The sequence below is a fragment of the Copadichromis virginalis genome, linkage group LG10 (assembly GCF_057382275.1).
Source record: "Copadichromis virginalis isolate Kocher_CV1m ecotype Utaka linkage group LG10, C_Virginalis_male_GT1.1, whole genome shotgun sequence".
NCBI classification, from domain to species: Eukaryota; Metazoa; Chordata; class Actinopteri; order Cichliformes; family Cichlidae; genus Copadichromis; species Copadichromis virginalis.
In genome coordinates this window covers 9,311,902-9,339,446 of record NC_140627.1, presented here as the reverse complement: position 1 = coordinate 9,339,446, position 27,545 = coordinate 9,311,902, and the positions used below count along the sequence as shown (strand labels likewise).

Below are 27,545 nucleotides of genomic sequence, written 5' to 3'. Positions count from 1 at the left end.
CAAGTGATTAGATGTCATATGAAGGTAAAAGGGGAAAAAATCAGTAATGAATGGAAAAGAAATGCATCTTACTCATGAGTCTGGTTTAGAAGTCCTTCAGTTTATTTTTCCTTTTTTTTTAAACCAGAAATCAACCTGAATTTTAAAAGCTGGATTAAAAAAAAATGTAAAATTAAAACAACGATATCAACAAACACATAACACACAAGTGTAAAATTTACATAACAATTTTAAGAACACAGAAATGGAAGCAAAAACACTGGAGTGTTATTTTCACATACTCTAAAAGTCAAGTTTGTTTTATGTTTGAGCTGCGTTAACGCTACCACTACATTCAGTGTGAATTCAAACTACACTGACAAGATCGGAGGTGACGGCATAAGTACTTCTCTGTAATGCCTCATAAAAGTGACTTTGAATAGGTTAACCAAAGTGTTTGCTTACCCTTTGTCCAGATTGACAAAAAAAATAAATAAATAAAAAAAAAATAGTATTTTTCTGATCAGTGTCAATGTTTTAGCTGGCTCATCAGCAAAAGAACTTACACGACACACTGTAGTTTTTCTTGTTGCAAGTATAATACGCGGGCCACTTCATAATCCTATTCAAAATCTAGCGAGAGTAAAAATTCACATTTACTAATGTACAATGATTAAACTAATTTAGGCAGTTTTAAATGAATTAGTTTTCTTTGGGAGATTTGTGTTAGCAACAAGTTATAACCAGCACTGCAGTTTACCCCGACAAACACAGTTGGTGTCATGACCAAATCAAACTATTAAACACTGTAAAAGGACAAGAGAGATTTTATTTAACAAAATAAACAAAGGTAAATTATTTTTACTCCAGCCTAACTTTGGAATGCTAACTGAACACAGAACAAGTAACTTTGCGAACTCCTTAAAAAGTCAGTCTGCTACGGCTTCGCTTCACAACAAGATCCTTACACCAAGTAATTCAATTAAGAGCTATTTCCTCAGTCTATTTTTACACAAACTTGATTGATTTAAGTTCATTAGTGGTGACTCCCTCCAGCTCGATGTGCTCCCAAAGGTCACATGATGTCAGCCACATCTTCCTCACTTAAATTCCTAGAAAAAGGAACACAGACAGCCTCTTTCAAATATGGAAAGAATGTAAGAACATTTTAGTCACCTGATGTACCTGATGCAGTACACCAGTCGTTTGGTGTTGCTGTTTGAAATCTTAAATGTAAACTTCATCCACTGCACAGCATACTACACAAACGTCATACTACACCAGGAAGTGATGTACAGAAGCTGTATGTACTTTTTTTTGCATATTTGCCACAGTTACACGTTTCAGATCGTCAACTAAATTTTAATATTATTATTGCATTTATTGAGGGAATGTGTCCTCATAAACAGTGAATGAATCCATTAAAAATATACAGTGTAGGGCTGGGACAGACCATAGGATAGATCATAACTAGCTCAAGCTATAATGTTAACATTTGTACATATGCTAAATGATCATACGGTCATGTATAATGTATATGTTTGTGTAATGGGGATATATTTTCATCATCATTTTATAATCATTTCCTTCTCCTCAAACACCACTGCTCTTGCTCCTCACCTCAAGCCTCTGAACTGCAGTCAGGGCTCTAACGTACAAAAACAGTGCATAAATATATTTATTCATTCCTGAAATTGTCAGCAGATTAGACATGCAACCGTCCCATCTCCAGACAGCTGAGCCGGCTAAACAACAACAGCTGGTTATGCCAGCTAATGTTAGGCTAAAGTGGTTTTTAAAAAAAAAACCAAAAAAAAAAAAAAAACACGTGTTAGATATACTTCAAACGCTGGCTAACAGTGGCAAAAAACAGCAATGCTTACTGAGAGAAAAGTTCATGATATCCTTAGCAACAACTGTCAGTGGACAGTTTTCACTCATCAACTCATACTTTGGGAATTTTCTCCTCCAAAATAAACAGAAATGGACACATGTTGACATCTGAGATAAACAGTAGGCTGACAACCTGCACTCACCGAAGATGAACGGTGGCCAGTTTTTATATTTGATCCAGGGTAAAAATTAAAACTCTGAAGTACATAAAGTGTTGATATTATTTAAATATTTCATATTATACTTCATATTATTCAAATATGTTCAAATTGAGTGTGTGCAAAAAAGTTTTTTTATACAGAAATAGTAGTAGAAACATGTTGGTGGTCTGGAGCAGTTACAGAGTACAGTCTTAAATTCTGATAAAGGTGTTTGTCCTACAGCAGCCTCCGTAGCTAAGGTTATGTGCTTGTATTGGGAGACTTAAGATGGAAATACTTTTTCACAGCACTGTACATCCATCAACTGAGAGCATCGTGATTTGCTGCCAATCTGTAATGGGTGAGAGTGTAAGTGAGCATGTGGACAATCACAACTAACACACTATAAATTCAAAATACACATTATAATACACTTAGCTTTAACATACTAACGCCTGGTCAGGAACTGTTTCTAATTATATTTTAACACAAGGAGTTGAAGAAACTGGGGAAAAAGCGGGAAAAAAGTAATAATATTTCGCATTTAAATGTACATTAAATGACACTGAACACACATTAAAACGTATTCAATATGAAAGCTTCTCTTCTTCTCCAGAGCTGACAGACTACACCTTACTACATAGAAACTTAAAATGTTAACATAGCATTAAAGTGGTACCCAGTGTGTTACAATGTGAAGGCAGGTGAATCCCCCACAAGCATCAGTATGTCAGTTTACTACTTTGAGAAAGACTGAAGAGCATTACAAATACTGAATACATCTATTTAATGTTACCTCTTTTTTTACCGTCGTTACTGCCGATGTTGATGGTGAACCCGCTGGACTAAGAAGAGAAAAAAAACAAAACACCAAAAACAAAAACATTACAAACACATAGATGGTTTAAAACACTATTTCACCAGCTTTTCACAACTTGTTGTGAATGTAATTCTATTAAACAATAATCTGTAACAGAATGTTTACTGTTTTTACAAAACATTTCTTACACTAGGTGCTAAGACATTAGTAGCACATATCCATGTTCTGCAAGTTGTGTGCTGTTTTCTTTCCCCAGCACATTCCACAGATATTAGATCTGACTGAAATCTGGGCAGTTCAGAAGCCAAATAACAATTTGAGCTCTTGATATGTTTTTCAAACCAGTCCCGCTTCATCATGCTCATAGAGATGTCTGCAATCAGGGCATACCTCTGCCATGAACGGGTGTCTGCTGTCCCCAACAATTTTAGGAAGGTGTGAAAAAGTGAAGTGTTAAATTTAACTTCAGCATACATGTCAGGATCCAAGGCTTCCTGGCATGAGAAAAAAACAGTTTCTCCTCTGGTTTGAATTCTTCCTATACTGCCTCCCACTGACACCTGCTAATCGGGTAAATGACCGGGAACATTCATCCATGTCATATGGTAAACATTATCCACCTCCTCCATTATCCACCTTATCCTAGGTTGCACCACAGTCTAGCTCAGTTAATTAGGTCCTTTCATTATTTCAAAATTGCTCTAACTACTCTACACAGCCACATATACAGGAAACGCTATGTTTATGCTCCAGTACTTTCTGTGGGATCAGACAGCCAGCACCAACTGGGTACTAGCCACTGCATAGCTGGAACACCCCAAAAGATGTCCTGACAAAGCCAAGACATCATCTTCAAAAACTGAATGTTTACGAGCTGCTTAGCCTCCCTTTTTGTCGTGTTTATATAAACTGAACATCAATTTCAAAGGGAACGCTCTAAAGAACAATGAGGATATAATCTTTCTTTGATAACACTCCCACTAGTTCTTCCCATTTGGACACTGTTTATTTATAGCAGCTACAGGGTGAACGGCAAGGACCTTAACTTGCAAATCAAAGAACATGTGTGTCTTTTTCCACTTCACAAAAAAGACTGTGAAAGGGGGCAGCCTAAGAGAGCCCATAGGAACAGGTTTTCCATCTCTCCACGAGTGTGTGTGAGGCTGTTTTATTTCTCACACACTCTCTCTCACACACTCGTAACACACAGTCTGCAAGCTCCAAATGAGAGCAAACCAAGTAAACTTGAATTTATAAATAATTATCCAAAAAGTAGAACACCTGACACACAAAGTGACAGATTTACCAAGTTGGAAAAATCAGAGTGATATCGCAACCGGGGAAAAAAAAAAAAAAAGTAGGAGTGGAAAGTTTATCCGACTAACAATGCAGACACTTACGAACACACATGCATAAATTTGACATATTCAAAGTGTCCTTTATTAAATGTTGCGGTTGTTTACAAGTACACAAAACATAGCCAAGCATCAGATCCCAACTGATCCACATAGTAATGCTTCACCAAATTACTTCTGGATGTTGCATGATGCTTTAGGTATTTATAAAAGTCAAAGAAAAGACTCTCACACAGAGCCAGCTTTGGGCAACAGTAATCCCAAATTACATTCAGTGACACCTGAATAGGAGGAACACTATTCTAGCACATTTTCAATGTCAACATTTTAATGTATTAATTAATTACATTTTATTTATATAACACCGAGGTACAACAACTGTCGCCTCAAGGTACTTTATACTGTAAGGTAAAGACCCTACAATAGTAGAGAGAAAGCCCCAACAATCAGCACTATAAAGCAAGCCCTTGGTGACAGCAGGAATGAAAAACTCCCTTTTAACAGGAAGGAACCTCTAGGAGAACCAGGCTCAGGGAGTGGCAGCCATTGTGTGTGGGTCAGGGTAAAGAGATGAGAGCAAGGACACAGAATAGATGCTGGATGCCCTTCCTGATTTGTGTTTCCAGCTGAAATTGAAGCCAGTGACCTTTCGCTTACTAAGCCAACGTGTTAACCACTACGCTACCAACATATCTGTTTGTATCAAAACAAAAGATCTTCAAGTTAAGGATTCATAGAAAAAAAAGAATAATGAAACTGTTTTTTTGCACATTAATGTAAAAAATTAAAACTTTGAACCTTCGGCTGCTTTTCACGTGTTACCTTGCCTATTGCAAACAATAGTAAATCATGTTGTGTTTATTTTGTATATTAATAGGGAAACCATTACAGAGACGTATGCAATTACTTAGATCAGCCCTCAAAATAACTGTGTCCAAACCTTTCCAACTCAAAACTTACCGATATCTATATCATGGTTTTGTAACTGTCAAATCAAGGTTTTACTATATGCAAGCTATTCATATTTTTAAACCCTAGCTCTTCTTCTGCATTTGCAAACAACACCTAAAAGCACATAATTTATTTTTAATAAAGGGCAATCCATTTTAATTAACATTGCTTAAATGTGTCACATTTAACAATACAGGGTACTATTCTTCTACAGCTTGCAGTACAAAATTTAATCTCATTTCAGAGTTTAGGAAATCATATTTAGTATTTATTCAAAAATGTAATTAAGATTTTGCAATGCTGAGTGGGTTTTTGAGAGCCTTCTAGAGCATTGATTGTATTTAGCTGCAAGCTGTCTGTGTCCAGCTGTCCAACAGTAGTTCAGAAAATCATGGCATTGTCTTAGGAGTAAGATTGCTATTTATGATCTGACTGACTGTCTTTAATTTTACAGGGAAAAAACAACATGTACACAGCTTTACAGACAATGAGTTGTACACATGAATTTGTTAAATCAGTCTCACCTTCTGCTAAGCTTTTTTAAATGAACATCAGCTGTCATGTAAAAATATATACATGCATGCATACCTGATAAGAAAGCATTTACATACCTGCCGACTTGCCTGGAGGCGTTTTCAAAAAACTTTGTTTTAGATGCAACGCTGGGGAAAAAAAAAAAATAGTAGAGATGTTGACACTGTACACAGACAATATGATGCATTTAAGATTTAAAACTGCCATCAGTCATTGCTGTTGCAGCTGTGGTCATTTATTTTAAGCAGAGCCAACATGCTCTGTATTATTATACTCTAACAAGAAAAACAACTTAAATCTGACAAATCTTATTTTGGAGGCAGCAACAGATACTATATTTAGTAATGTGGCAATTTTTTTGAAGCAAACAGTTGCTTATTTAGAAACATTGCTGAGCTGCAGTCATGTTCCTTTCACCTGATGAATGGAGCCTAGTTCATAACTATCCTTTTATTTCTGTCTTTGTTCTCTTTCCACCTCCAGAGGTGGAGAGAAAAAAAAAAAAAAAAGAAAATCACAATACGCTTCATTACAGTTCCTAAAGTTAATTCAATCAGCTGTATAGCTCTATGGCATTAACTGAAGACTTATGTGCTGTGCAAGGTATCTTAAAGAGACATCATGATGACATCACTATCAGTAGTCTGCAGCGATGACAGAACAGATTTGTGGTTTCATTGTTTTTATTCCAACTTGTGGCCTGTCTCTCAGCATTAGTGTCATAATAACTATTATTTTGTGGTTTAATTAACGTGGCATTGTGCACTGCTGAGTTACTGGAATTTTCATGTCAACCACAATTTAAGCTCAATAATTTTGCACACACTGCAGTTAAATATATAAGCATGTGTTGTAAGACTTTTGCATGTATGAAGAGTACTTACTAGGATGTGGTTGTGCCCTCACTGCTGGCTGCAGTTGGAAGCTTTTGTGGAGCGGGGAACCTGGACGGTGGCTCAGGAGGCCTAACTGGGGGTCTACAAATCTGCTGTTTCTCCGTGGACCTTGTTCTGGTCAGACCATCAGAATCTCCTGAAAAAAATAACCCTTTTTTCAGGAGATTTCAGGAGATTGTGGGTTGGACTAGTTCACATAAAGTGCATTTGTGCAGTTATTTATCTGAGATAAACTCCTGATATATTCAGTAAAGACAATACACTTGACATTACAAGTGAAAGCATGAAATGATGTCATGTAATACTGATATTTTAAACACCACAGGCTGTAGAAAAATAGTGTAATCAACATTTGCTTAAATAGATTTTTTTTTTCATCAAATAAGGCTTTTATGAGTGCATAAATACTATAAATGGGCCATCTTAGGCCACTGGTAACTAAAATCAATACTTCTTCAATTCATATGATGGACAGTTAACAAATGAGAAAAAGCTTAAAATCTGCAACCAAGCGACTGCCATGCTTCATTGCTTCATTCACTCTAAATGCTTGCATAACACTCTGCTTCATAATTTACGACTTCATAAACTTGAAGTCGTAAACCAACACGGTTTACGACTTTGTGTGTTTCAGCTTGTACAACGGCTGTAACTTTGATGCCGCTGTGTCTGTCAATTTATTATTTAATTATACACTGCTATAACCTTGGGAAGTAAACAAGTTTAAACTGAGCTTTTTATTTGTTTAAAAATAACTCTATGGCAAGAAGCAATCATAGTAGAAGATCTCCAGAGTTAATAGTAATAGTAACAATCATGCCTATTGTGTTAATAGGCATGATTGTTACTATTAGTATAAAAGTAAAAGAAACATGTTAATGATAAAAGAGCAAGTCAATGGGAAAGATTAATGATTTTTAAATGCTACATGTAGCCACATGCATTGCCTGAGAATGTTGAACATTTTCTTCCAGACTCGACTACCCAGATCTTGGCCATAATAAACTACCACTTTGCTTTTCATACTCTGTGTATCCCTCTGTCCTCTAAGAGGCCTTTTTTCATTGCTGACGAGCATGTATGAGATAGGGAATTTTCCATTAAATCACCTTCTTTGGTGGTTGCTCCTTTTGCAGGTGTTTTTTTGCCCTGAAAGGATGGCACCCTGCTCACGTAGATCCCAGGCTCCCCATTCCCTGCTGAAGAAGCATCAGATTCTGGTTGCCTGTCTTGACGGATAGCTGCTCTGGGTACTAATACTTGTCTCCTTTGACGCTGTATGGGAGTGGGGCTCACTGGGTTTTCATCATCCACGTTGGAATTGTCACTCTGACCATCTGTTACAAAGAAGCAACATTAACAGTTTGGTTGCTGTAAATTAAAAGCATGAAGTTATATGGAAATATTTTACTCTGTGACGTTAATCTGGTAAACTTGTACTATTATTAGAATAATTACAATGCACAGAAACTGATCATTCGAGCTCTGGATTAACCATATAACCGTGTTATTTGGCCACATAACGCACACAATGCAAACATAGCAAGCTGCATGCACCCAAACTTTCTCTCGCACTGTCTATGAAAAGACAAGAGTTACAGCCACTTCGCTTAGCAACAGATTCAATAAAGCAGTAAACTGAATGATTTAGCCTGAGTAATTGACAAAAAAAAAAAAAAGATTAACGTGAGATCAAATTGTAGATACATTTATTTGTGCTCAAAATTAATTATTTTTTAAAAAAGGAAGCACCAAATTATTTTCTAACAACATTTGAAGATGATACAGATAGAGAATCATAATAGAAGAGAAACAGAATAGAATTTAATTTAACAAACAAATTCCAAGTTTTGAAGTATGTAATAACTGCTTTGCCACACACACACACACACACACACGCACACACACACCAATAAATCCTATTTCGAAAATGTCAAGAAATGACCCTGCAGGTACGCTGTGGTACGAGTCTTTTTAAAGAATAAAATGAATTAATTAATATATTTTAAAACAACATTTTTAAAAAAAATCTACTGTATGCTCAGCAAAGACAGCATGGGATAATGATGAGGATGATGGTGACAATCAGGCCAAGAGAGGCTGATAATTACTCTCAGTGTGCTGGTAAAGCTCGTGACTAAGAGCTTGATAAACACGAGCCGGTCGCTTGGAGATTGTGATGGGTTGCCGTTTTCTCGGGTTGATCCGCGGGGGAGGGACAGGTGGGGCAGTGCTGTCCTCTGGCATATGACTGAAGATCTGCAACCATATTGAAAAAAGAAAAAGAAAAAAAGTCACAGTAACACTTTAGTTCACTGGCTACTTTTTCAGCTCCACAGAGTCTCAGCTGAAAGAAGTAAAAAGTCTTTACATGAAAAAGAAAAAAATAAACTAGAAAAGTATTTTTTTTTCTTACGAATGACATTAACATAGAACAACAAAGAGAGAAAAAAAAAGCACAAATACCAAAGTAGTAACTTAATGACTAGAGCGGTGACAAACACAAAGCTGCTTGTTCTACGCAAAGTCGCTTTAAAAGCATAGATGTAGAGCAACCAGCAGGACAGTCAGATAGCCTGGCTCAGTCCTGAGGACTTTTTTAGTCAACTCATATAAAACCCAAACCATAAAAACAGCAATTTGCTGTTTTACTGGCAGTTATGTACAGGAAACTCCAAAGCCTTCAGCAGCCTTGCCAAGACAAAAAAAAGAAGAGCTTGAAAAGAAATCCTCAGCTGTGTTTTACACTCCAAAACAAAGGAGGCAACATGTTGATTAGTTGGCTTTAAAAGTGCTGGTAGGTAGATTTTATTACCTTTGGACTGAGCCACGTTTTCAATTTTCCCCCTTTTTCTTACTTTACGTTAAGCAAAGCACCAACAGTAATAGCTTAATATACCTATGAATTTTAATGGTCTCACAACTCTCTGGGTGAACGACATCACTTCAGCCGTACCTTTTTGCAGTGCTCTATCAGAATCTCAACCACGATATTTTGGAACTTGATATCCAACATGGCCGCCACAGTTTCCTCCTTTGCTCTCATTAGCGTAGGCCCAAAGATAACCGCCATATTTGAAGAAGTCATCAAGTTTTCGTCGCTGTGGCTGCACACGCTGTCAACAAATGGAAGGCTGGGTTGAGTAAAACACTAACTCAAAACAGCCAGTGGCACACGAACAGAGCTCCTTCTAGAACGACAGGAAGAGCTGCAGTGCAAGTCGCATTCGAGTAAGCTCGCACTTACTTCACCAAGTGCTTTATAAGCATCTCCAGCATTTCCCGATTCTTCTCTGGCAGCTTGTAGGTAAGTGAATGGATTTCACTCAGTCGAATGTCCAGATTATCTGACTCTGTCACACAGACAAGAAGTTATAGAAATCATGATCATTTCATTTTCCTTTTCCTTTTATGTCATCTCAATAAAATCAATCGTTCTGTGTTAATCACAACCAAAAACAGCATCACTTTCTGAGAGAGCATGGACTGGGCAACAGCCTTTCTGCACCGTCGTGAAACTAATAAAAGAGTGTCTCCAGAATGTCAGGCCATATAACGAGAAGCCCCCCCATTTCCTATAATGAATGGCATTTCCAGGAACCTGAGGCCACCAGCTGCCTTAATGCAACATCCTGACAGAATGAGGCTGATGCTATTAAAGTCATCGTCTTCTTGGTTTTTACAGTATTGCTGTGTGACAGATAAAAACAAATAGGAGTCTCAGATTTCCTTTAGTGTCCAGAGTTGTATAGTGTTGCACTTGTACTTAAAGAAGTACAAGTGCAAAAAGCACATGTCACTCTTTAACTTTCCATTTCCCTGGCATAGTTAAACAGAAAACCAACTGGATTGGACCATGTTAATATACATAACACAAGCCTTTGGTAAGTCTAGATTCAAGGAAAGATTTTAGAGAGGAGGCACACATTAGAACATAACCTCCCCGGTCTTAGCAATGGATCACTTCCAAAACACGTCTTACTTGCAGCACACATGAGGTCTCTGTGCAGACTGTAGGTCGTTAGAGGTTCAGACAAACTCCTGCAAATAAATAAGAACACACAAGTGCAATATAACTCACCACATTAAAAACACGACAAAGCCAAAAAGCAGCATTCCCTCAGTATAGAGTTACACTAGAAAGTAATGAGACAGAGAGCGAGAGAAAGCGAGTGCATCTTCTGTCAAGCCCACATTTGTTAATGTGGTAATAAAAATGTGTTTCAGATGTGCAGATCCACATCTGTAAATATTATACAATCAATGCTGGAAAAATACTTTGGGGATTTTACAACCCTGTGATTATATATTTTGCAAAAGTGCATGTAAGAATATAAACAAATCTGACCCTGGACCAATTAAAAGGCATTTAATAATAATAATAATAATAATAATAATAATAATAATGAAATAATATAATATAATGTCATATGTAAACACACACACATACCTGAGATAAAACTTCAAAGCACTTGTGACTGTTTTAACATCCCAGTCGCTGCTGTGGAGATCCACATCTCCTGGGTTTGCAGAGTCTATGAAAGAGCAGGAAAAAGGCTCATGCTACCTTAATTACTCAAAGACATTAACTAGATGTGACATGTGTGGACCACATTGTATAACAGATAAGCATCTTGAGGACATCTGACAAAAAAGAGCAACAGCAGCATTCCTTCACAGTTATGTTTACACACATCTCCCCACACAGCTGGGGGAGAACGCCAGCTCTACAGCAACCTCAAAGGACCCACTGTCATCAGGAACAGAGGGGTTTACTACAAGCAACATTAATGTGTTAGTGAGGTCTGGTGAGCTCAAAGTCAGAGTTTTAAGTATCACGAAGGTGGCTCTCGCTTTACCTGGTCAGTTACTATAGCAACTTGTCCTGACCTGATCCAGGGCAGGTTATGGTTTCAAATTGGCTGGAAAAGATGCTTTCTTTTTTTTTTTTTTTCACCAAATTGTCAACTACAGTTGCAGCAGTGCAAAATGTGCCGACTTCGTTTAGCATTCAGCTACTAATGCAGAAAATATATAAATGTTTTCATGCGTGATCCTAACCTGCTGCCAAGTCTATTCTGCACTGCTCGATTGCAACTAAAAGAACAGAGATTTGAAAATTATTCAGTGGCAGCAGATGGCCACCCCTCCCTGAGCTCGGTTCTGTCGGCAGTTTCTTCCTGTTAAAAAGGGAGTTCTTCCTTCTTCCCACCGTTGCCAAGCACTTGCTTGCAGGGGATTGTCACAATGCTGGAGTCTTGTAGGGTTTTTAACCTTAAAATATAAAGCACCTGTATTTATAATAATTCAATTCAATTTTTTTTATTTGAATTATTTGTAGGTTGTTTATCACCAAGAATATTAAATCCCTAAAGTTAATTTCATTTTAATCTGACCAAAAAATCGAAAGTAATTTCCACATCTCTGTCATGTGGCTGCGGGGATCCATCAGATCTGAATGCACTGATGTTTAAATGAAGTCTGGTTTGATCTATTTTCTGTTTGAGCACACACAGGAAAATGGAGCAGAAAGCCTAGAGTAAACAGAGAAAGTTCACACCACTACTATGAAACACATTATTATTTCAGGTATTGAACCTGAAATGTTCTACCCTAATGAAGGCATAGTTTCTGAGTCTGAAAAGAAAGCCCTGGCCAAGGTGCCTTAAACTAACGTGGTTGCCCCCAGCTTGAAGTGTCATAACTGATGGATGTAGCCACTGTGATTTCACCAACTGGTTTGTGGCATCCTGTAGTGAAGCCTGGAGCTGACCGTTTTCATTGTCACCATCTTGCTGAAAGAGAGACAGCCCGCGACTTGTGATTGACAAGTCATTGAGCACATCCTGTTTTATCTTTATGTCTGACTCTAAAAGGCATCATAATTTACAAAATTAACTTTACGTTCTATCTGAAATCTTCTGAGAACCAGCTTATTCTTTATGTCCTCTATAATAGCCATTTCTTTTTTTGTTTTTTACTTATTTGAGCTACCTTACCAAGTGCCGGTGTACTAAACAGAGGACATCCTTGGCTTTCCATTGATATCTCATGTGTTTTTTGGGGCAGGAAATCACAAAAAAGTTACATTTAAAGATTCTTTTTTTCCTCAGTTGCCAGGAGGATATGGCCTAGACCAGGGGTGCCCAATCCCGGTCCTCGAGAGCTACCGTCCTGCAGCTTTTAGATGCATCCTTGTTCCCACACACCTGAATCAAATGAATGGCTTGTTATCAGGCCTTTGCCAAACATGATGGCATGCTGAAGAGATCAAACCATTTGATTCAGCTGTGTTGGAGTAGGGATGCATCTAAAAGCTGCAGGATAGTAGCTCTCGAGGACCGGGATTGGGCACCCCTGGCCTAGACCAATAGATATGGTCTATTGCAGAACCGCAAGCACTTTGGCAACCACATTGGTCGCCCCCTGCTGGACATTTTAAAAAAAGGAAACAAATCCATCTTTTATGTACAGCCTGTGGCTGCAAAAACATATCCCAGTGGCAGACATACTAGTAAATGACCCCTTAAGATCCCTTGCTCTCTCACTTCAAAACACTGAGTTTATGGCTTCAGTGGCTAGTTTGAAGTTAAATGGACCATAATTTACAGAATTAAGTGATGCTAACTGTCAGCATTACAAATATGGAATGGATTTAATGACCTTGTAGTACCATATGACCCTATTAGAGCGCTCCGCTCTCGCTCTGCAGGCCTACTTGTTGTTCCTAGAGTATTTAAAAGTAGAATGGGAGGGAGAGCCTTCAGTTTTCAGGCCCCTCTTCTGTGGAACCAGCTTCCAGTTTGGATTCGGGAGACAGACACTATCTCTACTTTTAAGATTAGGCTTAAAACTTTCCTTTTTTCTAAAGCATATAGTTAGGGCTGGACCAGGTGACCCTGAATCCTCCCTTTGTTATGCTGCAATAGATGTAGGCTGCCGGGGGATTCCCATGATGCATTGAGTTTTTCCTTTCCAGTCACCTTTCTCACTCACTATGTATTAATAGACCTCTCTGCATTGAATCATATCTGTTATTAACCTCTGTCTCTCTTCCACAGCATGTCTTTATCCTGTCTTCCTTCTCTCACCCCAACCGGTCGCAGCAGATGGCCGCCCCTCCCTGAGCCTGGTTCTGCCGGAGGTTTCTTCCTGTTAAAAGGGAGTTTTTCCTTCCCACTGTCGCCAAAGTGCTTGCTCATAGGGGGTCATATGATTGTTGGGTTTTTCTCTGTATCTATGAAGCGCCTTGAGGCGACTTTTGTTGTGATTTGGCGCTATATAAATAAAATTGAATTGAATTGATCTGTTTTAAATAAAACTAACATGGCTAAAATGATCAGCTACTGGCTACCATGGATATAGCTTAAAGCAATTTTAAGGTTGAGCCTTCCAGAAGCAAGACAGTGAGTCAGCAGATGTTTCCCTGTCATGCCCGATTGAAACTTGCAGAACCTGTTGTGCCGTGTTAATAAGTCTAACAGAGTGAAACATTGTAAAAGGACAGATGTAGCAAATTTTCACAAGCTTACCGAAGAAGGCGTTTAAAAGCTTCTGCACTTGGATGTTGCTGCCAACCGTCCTGTACACTCCTTCCTGTGTGGCTCCTAGGAAGAAGACATGGGGAAGGTTAAAAACAAAAGAAAAAAAAAAGTGCGTGGACAAATAGAGAGCTGTGAAAATGCCCACATGATTCCCTTGAATGTTCCTGATGTTCCCTGATTTTGATTACAGATACAAAAAAACAAAAACACTTTCTTTCACTAGTGTATTCGGTTTAAAACATAGACGTGTTAATGTTTTTAGAGCTTAGCTTCATTCCAGTAAGATGAATCATGACACTGGAGAAAAATACTGTGACTGTAGGTTTTAATCATTAGGGTGTGAGTTTTAGCAACAATGAGCATGAAGGGAAGATGTGAAGAAAAGGTAAAAACCTCTGAATTTAATAGACCCTCACATAACAAGCAAGAGAGAGAGAGCAACGTGATGATTAAAATCCTTTATAATGTGAAAAATACTACATTTCAGAATACTCTTATTATAAAGAAGGGCATGTCTCACAGAGAGTAGCCAGCGGAGTAGTGTCAATGTGTCACACGTGACTCAACTACGCCCCCTTAAGGGAAAGAAGAAAAATTAAAAAGGCAAAAAAAGCAAGAACGATCCTTTAACAGAAGCGTTTACCTTTTGTTTCAATGTAATTGATGCACTTTCGCACAAACTTGAATCCAGTTTCATTCAGTTCCACTGTGGAAACAAAAAATAACAATTTACATTTACGAAAAAGCCACGATTATCAAGCACATACTTGTCACTGCTAAATGGATGCATTCAATGGCATGAGATGGAAAGTAGGACAGTATAGCATCTGTCCACATAAAATAATATTACAGCTTTAGACATTGAAGAAACTGATGAGTGACTTACTTTCAGCTTGCTTGTGAATTGGTGAATGATAAATCTGAAATAAAAAAAAGATGCAGTAAAAAAAAAAAAGTGAGGATTGTGCAGGAAAAAAAAAATCAAACACACAGTGGAACTAATGAAAAATAAATCCTTAAAAATGAGAGGAAACAAACACTTGAAAGGCACAGTGAAGGATTTCAGAGGAGTTGACAAGAATATTAGCATGATTTTTGAGTTCTGGTTTGAGTTTACCTCATGAGCAGATTGAAAGTGCATGATAACTACAGTAATGACAAAAAAAGAAAAAGGACGCACTTCTACTTTGAGCACTTTTTTTGTGTGTGATCCTCGCCGTGAAATAGCTCACTGCCCTCCCCTTTAATGAAAGTCAGAGGTCCTGGCCAGCTCCAAACCAGCAGAGACATGGTACAGCTTTGTTCAGAGACACTTATGCAGGGCGAGCATTTGTAGCCACAGACAGCTGAAGTGTAAAATATAACAGTCACACCTAGAGTTCATCTATGACTGTTTATCCATACAAGTTTATGCAAGGCTTTTTTTTTTTGTTCATTACTTACAAATTCTAGATGTGATAGAAAACCTAATGCTAGAGAAGAACATTAGCCAACAATTAAAATGGACTTTTTCCTACAACGTTTAGATGCTTACTTTAATTTCAGTGGCTAGCATGAAACTTGCCAACATTTCTAGTTGCTTAGGAAACTTTGGAGAAGTGCATGCAGACATTTTTCTCTTATTCCTCTGCCAAAGTGAAAGCTGGGTCAGAGGTAGGTTTGCAGTGCTGTTTGTCTAACTGTCAGAAAGATGGCAAAAGCTACCAAGCCAAATTTCAGGAATCTTAGTGGACAGATGGTGTGGACAAAAAAACCCAAAACAACAAAACTATTGCTTTCTTTAAAAATTGGACGCCTCATGAATGATGGCATCTTAGAGCTCTTTTGTTTGATTTCATGGAAATCAAACAAAACAAGGGCTTCAAGGGATCTAAGTGTCATATTATATTGTGATATATGGGCTCAATCGTGTCAACTTCTGCAACTCCAACTTCCACCCATGGAAGTTAATCAAAGTAAAGAAGTGCACTAAGAAGAGTAGAGGAAGTACAGAAAGATCCACACTCACTGGCCACTTTATTAGGTACATATTGCTAGTACCAGGATAAACCGGTTTTTGCCATCAGAGCTGCCTTAATTCTTCATAGCAAAGATTCAACACAATGCTGGAAGCTGGAATGCTTCCTAAGAAGTTTTGGTCCATATTACCCTTACAGCATCAACCCAACCACGACACACCATGACAGTGCCTGTCCCAAGCCCAGTCAGGTGGGGAGGTTGGTGTCAGTGAGGGCATTCGGCATAAAATCTTGGATGCAGATGATCCAACCCCTAAAGGGAGCAGATGAAAAAGGAAGATTGCATGGTAGCAGTCACATCCATGATGGAAAACTCCACCCCAACTCCTCTATTGGATTGAGATCTGGTGACTGGGGAGGACAGGGAACTCACTGTCGCGGTGAAGAAACCAGTGCGAGATAATCTGAGCTGTGTCACATGGATTTTTATCCTGCTGGAAGCAGTAATCAGAAGATGGGTACAATGTGGTCAAAGATGAATGGACATGATAAGCAATGCTCAGCTGGTAAAACAGGGCTCAAAGTATGCCAAGAAGATATCCTCCGTATCATTACACCACCAGCAGCCTAAACTGTTGATACAAGGAAGGACAGATACATGCTTACATGTCATTTACACTAAAGACTTATACTGTCCATTTGTATTGTAGCCTCAGTATCCTGTTCTTAGCTGACAGAGGTCACACCTGGTGTGGTCTTCAGCTGCTGTACCCCAGATGCTTCAAAGTTTGATTTGTTTTGCCTTCAGAGATGTTCTTCTGTGTAGCTTGACATAATGATTGGTTCTCTTAGTTGCTTTTGGCCTTCTATGGCACCAACAATCAGCAATATTTAGTCACTCAAATCACTGATTCTTCCTCATTCTGATGTTACGTTTGAACATTAGCAGATTGACTATGTCTTCACAGTCCTAAAGAGATATTTTCAATAGTAAGGAGTTGAACAGGCGTACCCAAAAAGTGACCAGTGAGTGCACATGTGAAAACAAAGCAAATGCATTCCGCACTGTGTGGATTGCATAAAGTGAACGAAAAAAATAATGGAAAAAAGCAGTGCTACAACTCAGACAATTTCATGTATTCAGAAGTCTAAAGGCCAGATAGTCTGCAGTCCACTGGAAATTCACAGTTCCAGCTTATTTTGGGCAGAAAAGCTCTTGTGCAACTTTCATAATATATAAAGAAGAAAAGGGGGAACTCTGCAGAAAAAAAGGGTACTAAAAAGCATGTTCTGTTATTTTCATATCCCCTGGCAATGACTGTTGCATTGTGTCTCACACAACACCAATGCATTAAAACATGCGGGCAAGAGATGTGATGTGAGAACTGCAGAGAGCGGGCAATACTGAAAGCAAAAAATGATAACATCTACAAACATAAAGAGGAATTAACACTGGAATTTTGCTAGTAAAGGCACTTTTGTTACTTTGAACAAGAGAGTGAAGAGAGATGGTGGAGTAACAAGTCGGCAGCTTTTTTTTTTTTTTGGGGGGGGGGGGGGGGGGGGTGTTTGTTTGTTTTGTTTTAGAGGCGGGGCTTCATTAACACCCAAATGTGATTTCAAGAATCAGAAAGCAAGAAAAACAATTCAGCACAAATTCAGCAAAAGGCTCTTAACTAACCAGGTGCCATCATTTAGCTGTACGTAGGTGTGTGTGTTCATGTGAAAGTCAAGCTTCACACCATAGCTCTCACATATGTAATAGAAAAATTATAATGAGCTACCCGCTGCCTTTTTTCCTGCGCTGCTTAACAAATGTCAAATTTGAGCAGCCATGCAAGTTAAATTGGAAAAAAGGGAAAAAAAAAAAAAAAAAAAAAAACACAAAACACAAAAAACAACAATTATGAAAGGGCAGCTTTTTTTTTTTTTTTTTTTTTTTTTTTTTACATAAAGCATTTAAAATAACACACAGTTCCAGATTGTTTTCTCTGTTTGATGATGCAAAGATAAAACTTTTTTTTTGTTTTCCGTGCAATCCAAATCCAAACATGCAGTTAACATCAGGCAATGTGTGTTTAGCAACCATCCAAGAGGATTAATTTAACACAAAAAATAAAAAACAAGCCCCGTGTTAGACTGCACATGGAGGGAAACGGCTCCAGCGCAGTAGCCTCGCTGAAGGGACAAAATTGCTCTGCTAATCTTTTTGGCCGTTAAGCTGTTTTCACAGAATAATCCTAAATGAAATGAGAAACAAACTCACAGGCTCTTTTCCATCCATGGCCTCCATCCACAACTTCCTGTCTCCCTCCGAAAGAGCTTGGAAAGTGACTGGCGTGTTTCTATGGAAACAGAAACAAATGACATTAAAAAGGCAAAGGTTGCAATTTAATCCTTCAGTTAAAAGGGTGTACTGTTTCAATATCCAGCTCTTGTTTGGGGGGGGGTTTGAAACACTCGTACACATCATACACATTCTCTTAGCAATTGAGGAGAGACAAAGTGTCTTTAAAGTAGCTGATTAAATCGCATGTGGCAGCGATGGGAACAAATTGAGATAAATAAGACAAGCATAAAGAAATGATGAAAACCCACTGCTGCAATCTGTCCTCTGCAGAAGTAACAAAATCCAGTGCCAGAATTTACAGCTTGTAGGCTACTGAATCAATTGTTAACCAAAACAACTGTGCAATGAGTTTAAAAGCTTGTTCTGCCAATTATGCTAATCAAGCAAACCCAAAAAACTCTTCCAAAATTCAAAATCCATTTTAATGATCATTATTCAACACGAGGCTGTGCAAGGCAGTTTTGAAACAATCCCTTTATTACCTACTACTTAGAATTGAAAATTGAAAATTAATGCATCAATACAGTAACAACAACAATAATAATAATAATAATAATAATAATAATAATCGTTAGCATGTAAACATGACAGTATAACTTCTTATATATTTTCACAGCTGAGTGGATAAAAAGGAAATTTAACTTTTAGAAGCAAAGACTCATTGTTGATTTTGACCAGTTTTCCGATTTTTTCTCGTAGGTCAGTAATCTGTATTCAGGTTAGCATTAATAAGGTACTTTTTAGTCTTATTGACCACTCAAAGCACTTTTAAACTACAAGCCACATTCACCCATTGACACTGCAGTTTATTCCACTGCTGGAATTTATAATGGACCATAATTTCATGCAAAATGTGAATTTTTAAACAGTGCTAACCCGGGTGCACAGGCAGCACACTCACTCTGTTACTGAGTGCTATTACTTGAGGCTAGGAGCACTGTGGAGAGTTACTCGTGGGTCTAATTATATGATGCAAAGATTAATATAAGACAGCAATTAATAACCTACAACCAACTCTCCTGAGTAGGTTAAACATCACGGCACACAATATTTTGCTCTTGTGCTGGACTTTTGAGTGCAGGTGGGGGGCTCTGGCGGCTCCTCTGACAGGAACCAATTGAGCCAAAGGTGAGGCGTTAGATGAGGCTTGCAGGTGTTTTCCCGATGACAGAATAATTTGTGTTAGAAAGTTTGGAAGAATACGTCTAAACTGAGATCAAAGCTCTGCTCTTCCGTAGAAACATCAACACGAGTGAGCCAAATGCTGACTTTTCTAAAACAAACAAACAAATGTAACAGAAATCAGAAGTGCGTGAAACCAAAAGCATAACAGGCACACGGTTGTGCCAAATATTTGAATTTTTCTCACCAGTGCGTAAGGGGAGATGATTTATTGCCTTGGTATCGTGGTTTTACTTTACAGTGAATCCAGAATGTTAACAAAATGCTATGATTTAAATAAGGCTGCAGAGAACTAGTTTAGTCTACGCATAAAATTTTCTCTCACACACACACACAGTTTGTGCATCAGGGTCTATTTCGGATTCAGCATCTTGCCCATGTATACTTTGTAATGCACCTCATAGGACCGGCATCAAACCAGGAATCTTGTGGATAACCTCTAATACCTGAAACAGAGCCGTCCCTAAATCCAGACCAGCTAATCAAACGGCAATTTGTAATTTTAACAAATAAATAAGCAGGTACTAAATTGTCAAAGGATATGAGAGACCTGTAACAATCTTGACTTTTAATTCACTTCCACTAAGGTCAAAGGTTAGAGCCAGTTGCCTTTCAGGCCCATTTGTGCAGGCTTTTCTTTGCCTGAACTCACAGCATTAGCTCCTACATTAGACAGCACTGCCACCTTGAGTTGCTCAAACAGCCAACAGCCAACAGTTATATTCAGTTAACAATCAGGATTCAGAGCGATGTATAATTCAAGCTGCTTTTAAACCTTTTTTTTAAAAAAGAAAACCCAAATATTTTTACCGATTTCACGACACAAACCTGTTGTGTGACAGAAATCCCTGTGGCTTATGAGGCTATTAAAATGCATGTTGTCCTGACTGGCCTGCTTATATAAATATGAGCCTGTTGTGTTCTGTCCTCGGAAAGTTTGCCATCTGTTTCCAGCTCTTTGCTTAGGGATTGTTTGGGCTACACTCCATTAAGCCTTCACACCATGTCCTTGTAAACCACCTGTTCACCTCGCTGCCTGAATCTGTTTATCCCATAAGGCTTTTGTCTCACAGTTTCTCAGCTTGTTTGCACTAACCTCTCGATGGTTTCCACGTCAAAGCAAAAGCGCTTATCTATGGATTCTGTCTTCCGGCGGATGCAGGATTTCAGTGTGAGCTGTATGGGGCCCTTCAGGTGAGGACAGAGAGTTGGAAAGTAATCAGTAAACATAATGGAGACAACAATATAAGAGAAAGTCTTCTGAGGAAATTTGGTGTTTACTGAAGGTGGGTCAGCACCTGTTTAGTTGTAGTCTTCTGTTCACAAGGTACCATGACTAGCACTCTCCCCTCTTTCTGATACTTACAATAATATTTGACCCATGTCATACCCAGAGCCCCTGGAGGAATACAAAGCAGTTTTTTTTGTTTTTGTTTTTTAAAAAGAGCCTACAGAAACAACTAGATTCCACATAAACATATAGCAACCCACTTACGCTTCTCCTGACAATACAAATAACCCCTCATTGGAAAATTGTGCATTTTATAGATCTGGGAAGGCCGTTTCATCCTTTTCATTAGCTCCTCCAACTCCTCACAAGTGCTTTCATAGTTGTTTCTTGTCTGCAGGCAAAACCGGAAAGTACTTAAAACAATGTATATGATTTAAGGAAAGTGAATTTTGCTGATGGCATTGTCGGTAACAGTGCTTACGTTCTGCAAGCTTAGCTGCAGTTCCTGCTTGTAAGGCATGAAGTCCTGAGTCATCTCCACTGTCAGGTTGTTAAGTGTTAAAATGCTGTGAAGAAACGCCAGCACCTGTCCAACGAGTGTGTGCATTACATACAACAAGAGTCAAAGCAAACAATGCATGAATGACACCAGGAATATTTCCTCAATGTTTTGTTATGTGCGTGGAAGCACAAAAACCGCACTCACCGGCTCCACCACGTCAAACTTCTTCCTGTCCTGAACCTGGTGTATCTGGTATACGTACTCGACTGAAGATTCATAGAAGTTTGCACGCTCTTTATCTAGGAGTTCATCAGCCTATTGAAAATTCAACAAAAATATAATCTTTTTTAAAATGGTTCTCACCTATATATTTCCCTACCCAAGTGATGCAAAGTATTTGTTGTACTTCAACTAACCTCTTGAAGCTGAGTCTCTCTCTTCTTGGCAGAGAGATTCAAGTGTTTGTCTAATTGGGAGTAATATTTTTCACTCTCTTTATCAAACTTCTTTTTCTTTTCCTGCAAAACAGATTGTAGAAAAAGATTATTTATTATTAGAGACCACCAAACTCCAGTGTGCAGTTCAGTACTGCCTTTTGCATTGCATTCACAGTTCCAAAGTCACCTCTGCAAGTCAAATTATGTAACAGAGAACTTTTACAAATCACCTGTTTGCATGTTTCTTTCTTTTTGTTGTAGAATTGTGGCTTATAAATTTGAAAATACATATAGCTGATAACACACCATCTTGAATCTGCTGCTAATAGCCATCTGCTATCAGTCAGGCTCAGGCTAATGCTAAAACCTATAGATTATATCTCAATATTAAAATGCCAGTACGTGTCAACTGTCAGCTGTAACATCTAAAAATAAATGTGTTTTCACTGTATTTACATGAAAAGTTAGCAAGCGAGCTGAGAATATTAAAAAGATAGCTAAAAGTAGCAAAATACAAAAAAACACTAGCTAAACTGATAATATACAAATGATAAAATAAACATTATGCAACGGTTTTGGTACAGTAGTAGGAATAAATCCTTAAAAGTTCAAGTTCATGAAGCTCAAAAAATATAACTTAACCAACATTTGCTAAAGTAGCGAGCTAAAAGTAATCAAAAATGGTAAAGCTTACAGCTTTCTTGTAAGTGCTCACTAAATGATAAATGACTAGACAATAAAAAAGTACAATGAGTACAAATACAGACAGAAACGTGAAAACTTGAAAATGTAAACCCTGTAAAATATCAAAGACCAGATTCAATAGCTATATTGTAACGTTAGTAGATGCAAATTTGTATGACATACCCTGTGATAGAGTCGCTTTAACATTAATAGCTATAACTAATTGTTCCCTGTATTGCTTTATCAGTCTCTCATGTCATAGTGGAGGAATTTTGGCCCACCCTTTTTTACAACATTGCTTCGGTTCACTGAGGCATGTAGGCATTTATTTACGTACAGCTCTCAGCCGCTGCTACACCTCGATTCTTTTCTTTGTGGATTTGCTGCTGTGCTCTAGCCCTTTCTCTTGTTGTATGTTACAATTTGGCCTAAGTTTTAGCTACTGGATTGACGGCTGACAATTTGACTCTAGAATACTTTGATATATAGAGAAGTTCATAGTTGAGTCAATAAGTGAAAAGTTCCCAGGTCCAGTGGCTACACAACAAGCTCAAATCTCCACTCTTACAAAGTGAAGATACACCCCTTTGGTCTTGTCTGTCCAAAGGACATTGCTATGGAAGTCTTTTGGTTTCTCCAGATGCAACTTTGCAAACCTACGCTGTGCTACCATGTTCTTTTTAGAAAGAAGAGACTTTCTCCTGACAAGCCTTCCAAACAAGAAATATTTATTCAGTATTTTTGCAATTGTGCTGCCAAGAACTTTAACATTTAACATGCTAACTGAGACATGTAGAGACTAACATGTAGTTCCTAATTTATTTATTTTTTTAGTTTTTCCATGTTTTCTGTAGAGCAGCAAAGTGCCAAACCGATGCTCAGTTTGATTAGCAGCACCTGGATGTTACTCATTCATAATTCTTATGGAAACTGTAAAGGTGGGCTTAGTTTTTCTCAGTACTGACTGTAGATAAATTAATATAATTTTTGACCGTTTTGTCTGTTTGTATACCTTAAGAATATGTACCCTGATTTTATTAAGCGGTACATCTATTAGGGCAGGGCTTTGCTACATTTAATAATCAGAATCAACAGATGCTTGATGAGAATATTTTAAATATGAGACTTTCAAACGTCATTTTGAATAATCACAATATAAAATCCTAACTTTAATGATATCACCTTAGAACGAAATAAAGAAATTTGTTGAGCTGCTCTCAACTACAGAGTGCACGCACTAAAAACACCTGCAATATCCTGTTTTTAACAAAGGAGACAGGTTATTGTGCTTCAAAAATAGTTTATACACAAATACGGGGAAGTACCTTATGACATCCTGTCTGGTCTTTGTGGCAAGGAGAGGGGGGTTATATATACTTTAATGACCTGACTGTCCATGCAGAGAAGCACATTTTGAAGCTACTGAAGTAGATCGAGTGCTTCCAGTGCCATTTACAGGAATGAGCCGTGATGTCACTTACAAGGCAGGGTAAACAAAGAACTTACTTTTGTTACTCCTATTTGCTCCTTTCTGAACTTCTCCAAGGGCTTGATGAGTAGATCTGATGCATTCTGAACCTGGACAGGAAAAAAACAAACCGTTACTGACGGCTCCTAAACATACTGTGTTTGTAGATTCACTTTCCAAGATAATGTAAAGAGTTTTGAATTTTTTTAAAAATCTATACACTTTTCAAAACAAAACAAAACAACAAACATCACAGTTCTGAGCACCTGCTGCAAGTTCAATTAGCAAGATGACCTCCGGTTTTAGATTTACATCTCTATCTGGAGAATCCAGTCAAACAGGAACTGCTTCTCCCATTATAATAACCTGCCTGCCTTAATTACTCGGAGAATAATAAAGTGTGTGAATCAGCAAAAACTGAGGTGACAAAACTTGCATCAAAATTTCTACCAACAGCAGGCCAATATGTAACCATAAACAAAAATAGAAGAAGAAACCCAAGAGGGGAAGTGATACCAAAATGATTACCAGCATTACACTTCACAGTGCTTGCATGCAGCCACACCTTTACACAACTGACATGTCTTGTGTGACAAAATGAACACATTAAAGATGGCATCACAGCAAAAAAAAAGAAACAGAATGCATTAGTGGTTTCCTTTAAAGCAGTATCACTTTTTGCGCAGGATAAATTAATGCGGTGTCCGATATCCAGCAAGACTTCAAGCAGCATGCACAGTCAGCATGGAGGAAGTTGATAACCCACCAGCATCATCCTGTCGTGCTCCACTTCCTGCAGAAGTCCAGCAAACTCCTGGAACGACTGCGCTGGGGAGGAAAGCACCAAAAGAGGATAACTTTTGCATGGTGTTATCGAAACTGGCTGAGTCAGAGGACATATTAGGAAAGCAGCAGATAACACTTGCTCAGAACTTTACAAAACTCACTTTATGATTTATGCTCATAGAATTTCCACCTATCTTTATGCACGTTTTCCATCGAGCTCCGAGGCAGGTTATAGTGGAGCACACAAAGCCTTATGTTTCCTCTTATCTAAATTCTGAGGCATTATCAGCCGACAGCCAAAAGTGCTGTGCTTTCCACCGCGTTCAAGCGGGGAAACACAAATGTAGAAAAACTACAATAAATTGGAATATTTCTGGCCACGTATTTACTCTGACTGCTTAAAAACTCAAGCACAATCCAAGGCAGTGCGCCTTTATCACTCTTACCAATGTTAATCTCGTCATCCGTCAGTGAGTCGCCGATGAAGTCGAACTGGAACACACTGAGAGTCTGGGAAAACTTCTGCACTGCCAAAGAGTATCCTGAAAAAGAGAGAAAATAAAAACACGAAGCGTGATCTGTAATTAATGACAAGTTACATACACTGCTTTTAAATTCAGTCCAGTTCTCATGAATCTAAGAACAGGCCACGATTAATAGAAGTTGGTGTTTCATGTTTCCCCTGATAGGAAACCGGAAAGTATGAAAGACATCCTTGGCAGGATTCAGCAGCGGTGTAGCAGCCAGTATGTGGTTGATAATGCAATACATTATCCCCGTCATGCCTGGCTTTTACTATCAAAACAAAACAGAGCCCTTCACATCACTGCTGTAGACTATTTAGTCCAGAGAACTTGGCTAGTTGTATCTAGCCTCATACTTTTTTCAGTGGAACAATCGTTTAATGTTCTTTCCATCAGCCAATTGTGCACCCAACCCCCTTTCTTCTTGTGTTTTAGCTCTAAAGAAATCATATTTGATGACAATCAGTGCTGAGGCTGAAAAAGCATTAAAGGACATGAGCATTCTGATGAGCAGGATGACATGAACATTGAAAAATGTTTGGGGGGGGGGGGGGGGGGGTTGCTTTCCATGGACTTTGTCCCAGCAACTCGTGACCTCTGACTATTATCTGGATTTACTATTGGACCCTCACCGCCCCCCAACACCACTACAGTACCTACAATGACAGTTTCTGTTTTCGAGGTGAACAGCTTTGCCATTCAGGATTTCCACAGCAGTATCTTGGTGAGTCAAACAAAACAAACAATATCACCCCCAGTGGGTGCCACGCTGACCCAAATATACGCATGTACAGTTCTGCGTCTGCGTGGCGTCCCTGGCTCTGACCTATTCTATCAGTGGGAATGGTCCCACCTAAACATGAGCGCACAGAGAAGTGGAGAGGCGATGCACGGACTGATGCAAGCCCTCCAAAAAGGAGACAGCTGTTCGGGAACAATAGTGCTGGTCATCCTGCACATCTGCAGCTCTGTGGCCTCTCAGTTCAAAGCTCTTTCTCCTTTTTTATGGCTTTTCCCTGGAGAGCAATAACAACTCCCTGAATACTCCTCTCCCACATAAATACACACTTTATCCTGCAGGCCTACGTAAAATAACGGAGGGGATGCTGATCCATTGGCATCAGAGCCCTAAATCTACATGCAAATCGCAAAAAAGAGCAATCTAACTAAGCATGCTCACCCTTGATTGCAGTGATCACACTATTCCCGTCTTTGATCACTTCTTTGAGGAATTTGTTTGTCCTCTCCAGCTCCAGCTCGTAGCACTTGAGAGTCTCTCTGAAATCCGGACTGTCCAGATAGCAGTCGCTGAACTCCAGCGGAGGATGAACCATCTTGTGCACCGCTCGACTTTATAACACAATAGAAACACTGAGTCCGCTTTCCACAGAGGCGCTGCCTACGCTCGTCCGTGGCACACACCGCTCATTTCTGTTCACTTGAGGCTACTCCACACATTCCGCTCCGAGGTTCGGAAACCATCGTGTCCGTGGGAGCCTGCGGCAACGGATGGTTACAGATAAACTGATCGAAACAGTGAATTCCCGCAGCCTAGGCTCACTTCCCTCTTTTATTCGTCCGCGCTGCTAATGCTTCGGTTTAATTGTATCCTGGTGCCCTGACCACTTTTTTGCTCCTTACCGTGTCGTAATTAAAAGAGCAGCTACGATCCCTCTGACCGCGTCCCATTCCAAAATCCACACTTAAATGACGCCTCACTGTTCTTTCTTAAATAAGCTTTCCATCGCTAAAATTAAAACCCGCTCTTACCAACCCCTCAATGTAGTGAGTATATGTTCTTAGTGAGTATATTTTCTACTTCAAGCGATATTATAAACATATCCGAGTCCAATATCCTTAGTAAAAGTCAATGACAAAGCGCAATGGAGCGTACCCAGCTGGCAACAGAAACACAAAAAACTCCCCTTTTCCACACCCAGAAGGTTCTTAAAGGGCTCGCCGGACACTTTGAGTAATTTGTTTGCCATGGATGCTGCGTTTAGGTGCAGTCGGAAAACACAATTACACTTCCAGACAGGCGGATAGGGTGTGCTCCTGCAGTCAGGGTTAAGTACAAGAATTTTGCTTGTGCAAGCAGATTCACGGCACTTAGCTTACACTGAGGTGTTACCGTGACAGCAGTCAGAGAACTTATTTAAATCCCACTCTGGAAAAAAATGTACATGCTGCCCTTTCTGTTTATGGCATACAGAGAGCAACATAAGTCAAATTCCTTGTTTGTGTGCACAAACTTGGTTAAATAAAGACGATTCTGATTCTGTAGTAAAGACAGTGCCTAAATATACCAGTC

General features: G+C 38.8%; 1 protein-coding gene across 2 annotated transcripts; it reads right to left on the bottom strand.

The window, feature by feature from the left end:
* Window positions 1-79: 79 nt before the first annotated feature.
* ophn1 (oligophrenin 1) lies at window positions 80-27,127 on the bottom strand. Of its 2 annotated transcripts, XM_085469709.1 has the most exons (24): window positions 26,415-27,127; window positions 25,157-25,252; window positions 24,691-24,752; window positions 23,963-24,034; window positions 21,752-21,853; window positions 21,540-21,650; window positions 21,315-21,419; window positions 21,098-21,224; window positions 20,901-21,001; window positions 20,699-20,790; window positions 18,337-18,415; window positions 14,999-15,032; window positions 14,756-14,818; window positions 14,101-14,175; window positions 11,019-11,103; window positions 10,551-10,609; window positions 9,816-9,921; window positions 9,525-9,684; window positions 8,680-8,827; window positions 7,678-7,905; window positions 6,557-6,704; window positions 5,750-5,800; window positions 2,809-2,857; window positions 80-1,091 (listed from the first exon to the last, which is right to left on the bottom strand). In XM_085469709.1, the coding sequence occupies exons 1-24, from the start codon at window positions 26,566-26,568 to the stop codon at window positions 1,080-1,082; spliced, it is 2,319 nt and encodes a 772-aa protein (XP_085325835.1). In that variant the 5' UTR covers window positions 26,569-27,127; the 3' UTR covers window positions 80-1,079. The 2 variants fall into 2 exon arrangements, with proteins under 2 accessions (XP_085325835.1, XP_085325836.1); XM_085469710.1 differs by lacking the exon at window positions 26,415-27,127 and having other exon boundaries at window positions 24,691-24,747; window positions 25,157-25,236.
* Window positions 27,128-27,545: the final 418 nt, after the last annotated feature.